The 3,762-nt window shown below is 31.7% G+C and overlaps 2 protein-coding genes across 2 annotated transcripts; both read left to right on the forward strand.

Moving 5' to 3' along the window:
• The first annotated feature begins 373 nt into the window (after nucleotides 1–373).
• On the forward strand, nucleotides 374–1,943 carry LOC108909579 (V-type proton ATPase 21 kDa proteolipid subunit). Its single transcript, XM_018713963.1, has 6 exons — nucleotides 374–532; nucleotides 621–669; nucleotides 963–1,046; nucleotides 1,211–1,358; nucleotides 1,408–1,659; nucleotides 1,790–1,943. The coding sequence occupies exons 1-6, from the start codon at nucleotides 472–474 to the stop codon at nucleotides 1,811–1,813; spliced, it is 618 nt and encodes a 205-aa protein (XP_018569479.1). The 5' UTR covers nucleotides 374–471; the 3' UTR covers nucleotides 1,814–1,943.
• A 231-nt stretch (nucleotides 1,944–2,174) lies between these two features.
• LOC108909094 (V-type proton ATPase 21 kDa proteolipid subunit-like) lies at nucleotides 2,175–3,358 on the forward strand. Its single transcript, XM_018713331.1, has 6 exons — nucleotides 2,175–2,347; nucleotides 2,404–2,452; nucleotides 2,506–2,589; nucleotides 2,644–2,791; nucleotides 2,844–3,095; nucleotides 3,149–3,358. The coding sequence occupies exons 1-6, from the start codon at nucleotides 2,287–2,289 to the stop codon at nucleotides 3,182–3,184; spliced, it is 630 nt and encodes a 209-aa protein (XP_018568847.1). The 5' UTR covers nucleotides 2,175–2,286; the 3' UTR covers nucleotides 3,185–3,358.
• Nucleotides 3,359–3,762: the final 404 nt, after the last annotated feature.

Genomic DNA, 3,762 nt, shown 5'->3' on the forward strand with positions numbered 1-3,762 from the left:
AAAATAGGTTGAACCAGTGATGCATACCAGGCCTTGTTAGTGGTGCCAAATTTACATTTCTAAAAACACTGGTTAGATTCAAAATGAACTTGTGACCCAGTTAAAAGTTTCTTACTAAATGCTAGCCTGTATTACTTAATTTAAGAGCGACTTGATGTATTTATTTGGTGCAATGCACATTTATTATAATGTGATAAACTGAAGGTAACGTGCCTTTAAAAATTCAATATACTTTTCGACAATATTGTATACTACTGTACAAAAAATATAAGTATTTTTTCTGATCACAATAAAAATAGTATTTTCTACAGATAATTGAATTTAATTTGGCTCCCCACTATCAGATAAGCTTATCTAAGGTCATACCTGCTCAGTAAGTTCCCACCTTCCATATCATGCATAGCTGATTCCTTACTAGTATTTTCATTAAAATATTTGTTTCCAATACAATAAAGCCCAAAAGTTGTAAAAATGCGTTACTTTTTAACATATACTGCTAGTGTACTTTCCACTTCTGTTATTTCTATTTTTGGTAAGTTTTTATAATAAAAAATTAATAATAGGTGTGTTGATAAAGCATGTGACCTGTGTATGTACTACTTCATTTTTATTTTTCCTAGTTATTTACTATCTACTTACTGGAAAAGGAGAACAAATTAGCCCAGCATGGTAAGTATAATTTATAATTAAAATTCATTGACCCACTTTCCAAAAATGTAAAACTGGTCACTGTGTAATCATTAAAATCAACTTTAATCTTCTTAAACTCTTAAACATTTTTTAAGGCATTTATTGCACATCGAAAATAAAATAAAATAATTTTATTTTTAATTTGAAAAAGATTTTTGGGAAATAATAAAAATACATTTTATTTATGAAAATATTGTCTTAGCAATTTACAAATCAATTGTTGGTTAATTTATGTATTTTTAAGTGTTGGTTAATTTATTTACCTCTTTTAGGTTCCTAAACAATGTTACTCCATATATGTGGGCATCAATCGGAATCGGTTTATCCGTTGCATTATCAGTGGTAGGAGCTGCAGTGTAAGTTTTTTTATTCAAGAGTAGGTTCTGATTATCAAAAAATTCAAATTTGCCACCATTTCTGGAGTTAATTGAAAATGGTTGCGTTCACAATTCAGTCCAATTTAACAACTCTTTTACGGGTCTTCAAATTGTATTGACGATATATGCTTTTCACATTGCAGAGGTATTCACGCAACTGGTGTGAGCATAGTAGGAGCAGGTGTAAAGGCCCCCAGAATTAAAACCAAGAACTTGATTTCCATCATCTTTTGTGAAGCTGTGGCAATTTACGGGCTTATCATGGCTATAGTGCTATCCAGCAATTTCAGGGTAAGATATGTAACTCCCTTAAATTAGTATTACAAATTTATTTTTTAAGGAATACAAACTGGAAGAGTACCTCGTTAGTGAAGTTATTGCTTCAAGAAATCATGCTGGAGCCCACATCATTTTTGGTGCAGGTGTTACGGTGGGTTTTGTGAACCTATTTTGCGGAGTTTGTGTTGGAATAATTGGTTCTGGTGCCGCTCTAACAGATGCTGCAAACGGTGCGCTTTTTGTCAAGATTTTGATTATTGAAATTTTTGCCAGTGCTATTGGTCTGTTTGGTCTCATTGTAGGAGTTTTTTTGGTGAGTGAGAAATCATATTAATTTTGGTTCAGTTCTTAAATTCGGTTTGAATCTTATACGATTTTCTTGCAAATCTGAACGTGCTACTTGAATGTTTTCAAATGTAATTTAAATTTTTTATTATTTTCAGACTTCAAAAGGAAATATGGGCTAAAAAGCCAACGTTTTCAAATTATCTTTTGGCTCTACTTGTAGTTTCTGTCGTAAATATTTTGTAAATATTTTCTTTCAATCTAATCCTGTAAAAAGTATTATATTTTTATCATGTAGGTATATAGGTTTGTAAAATGTAATTTCTTTTCCAAATGGGAATGTTTAATATTTATAATTATTAAATAGAGTACTGTTTTACCAGCAAAGACTTTTATTTGTCATCTTTTAAACTGAGATGACAACACTTTGGTCAAATGAGCAAAACGTAAACACTCATTGCCATTGTCTTTTACGGAGAATTCTCATAAGTTTATCTCTCTCTGATCTGTTTACGAATGCAAAACCACATTAGGTGAAAATAGATAGAAAACAGCAACGAAGAACCCACCCTCTCTATTACATTTCACGTGACAAGTTGTCACTAATTTGTAGAGAATTAATTGTGTACTGTTAATTTTTGCCTAAATTTGCAATATGAGGGCAGTTTTAGGATACACTTTTCTCGGAACAGCCACAGCCACAATTACAGTGTTAAGTAAGTTATTCTGCATTCATTTCACAAAGATCAGTAATAAACATGCTCATTTTTAGGTTTGTACCATGTCTTTACTGGAAAAGGGGAAAGAATAAGTATAAGATGGTAAATTTATTTTATTTTTATCGAGGTACATTTTATAAAAAACGTATTTACAGGTATCTTGAAAAATCTTCCCCCTATTTGTGGGCATCATTAGGAGTGGCATTGTCTGTGGCTCTATCGATAGTAGGAGCTGCTGCGTAAGTAAATAAGCTTTTGCACTACAGCTGTGTGCTTATTTTATTAATTTTTAGAGGTATTCACACGACAGGGGTTAGTATAATTGGAGGAGGCGTGAAAGCACCCCGTATTAAAACAAAAAATCTGATTTCCGTTATTTTCTGTGAGGCCGTTGCTATTTATGGCCTAATCACTGCAATTGTCCTCTCAGGAAATTTGGAAGTAAGTACGTTTGATGCAAACAAGTTAAAAGTTAATAACTCTACCTTTGCAGGAATTTACAGGAGATATTGTTTCAAAAAGTGATTTCCTTATAGGGAAAAACTGGGCAGCGGGTTATTTAATGTTTGGAGCAGGCCTAACAGTTGGACTAGTAAACTTATTTTGTGGGATGTGTGTTGGAATTGTCGGATCAGGAGCAGCATTGGCAGATGCTGCAAATTCTGCACTATTTGTGAAAATTCTCATTGTTGAAATTTTCGGAAGTGCTATTGGACTCTTTGGATTAATCGTTGGAATATTTATTGTACGTCCAGATTTTATGAGAAATCCTATTTCTAATATATGTTTTTTTTTTAGATTTCAAAGGTTCAAATGGGTGACAAGATTCACTAACCAGTATTCACATTAATAATGCACCTGTAAATAGTTTACCATGACATTTAAGATCTTCTTTGTAAATATATATTTACCTTTGTATCGAAAGAATAAACATTTCTAGCTGATCTTAAAGCAAATATAGATTTTTTCTGATGTAATGATTACTTTGTTATTAAATATAGTACTGTATCCTAAACAATGTTTTCTTTCTTTTTTTTGAATTTATAATAAATAATATAATTAAGGTATTAGTTAAGTACGTTTTAAAAAAATTTTTGGGAGTCAAAGAAAATTAAGAATTAAATAATCGTACATTAGTATTAAGTGTGCTATATATTTAAAAAAATAAACAAAATAGGGAGCACAGTTCGCAGAAGGTTTTAAACATTCTATATTATATGTCATTTATTTAAATTCCTTGTATTCTGTACGTACTTTTAAAAATTCACGCCAATCGATTGGGTAAGACCGACCAAAGCAGGGGGTCAAATATTTTCGTTCACCGTGTATAAAAGCTCCCCCTAAATCATTCCTGGTGGGCGAACTTTTATGTTGGCACTGTTGGCAGCCTTTAGTCACTACTGTCAAATCGC

This window comes from Anoplophora glabripennis, unplaced genomic scaffold (genome assembly GCF_000390285.2).
Source record: "Anoplophora glabripennis isolate ALB-LARVAE unplaced genomic scaffold, Agla_2.0 scaffold9, whole genome shotgun sequence".
In the NCBI taxonomy this organism is placed as follows: Eukaryota; Metazoa; Arthropoda; class Insecta; order Coleoptera; family Cerambycidae; genus Anoplophora; species Anoplophora glabripennis.

Coding starts and splice junctions, on each gene's coding strand:
- LOC108909094 (XM_018713331.1), top strand. CDS start 2,287: ATGAGGGCAGTTTTAGGATACACTTTTCTCGGAACAGCCACAGCCACA. Junction 2,348..2,403: donor AGCCACAATTACAGTGTTAA/GTAAGTTATTCT, acceptor GCTCATTTTTAG/GTTTGTACCATGTCTTTACT. Junction 2,792..2,843: donor TCCTCTCAGGAAATTTGGAA/GTAAGTACGTTT, acceptor CTACCTTTGCAG/GAATTTACAGGAGATATTGT.
- LOC108909579 (XM_018713963.1), top strand. CDS start 472: ATGCGTTACTTTTTAACATATACTGCTAGTGTACTTTCCACTTCTGTT. Junction 533..620: donor TTCTGTTATTTCTATTTTTG/GTAAGTTTTTAT, acceptor TATTTTTCCTAG/TTATTTACTATCTACTTACT. Junction 1,047..1,210: donor TCAGTGGTAGGAGCTGCAGT/GTAAGTTTTTTT, acceptor TTCACATTGCAG/AGGTATTCACGCAACTGGTG.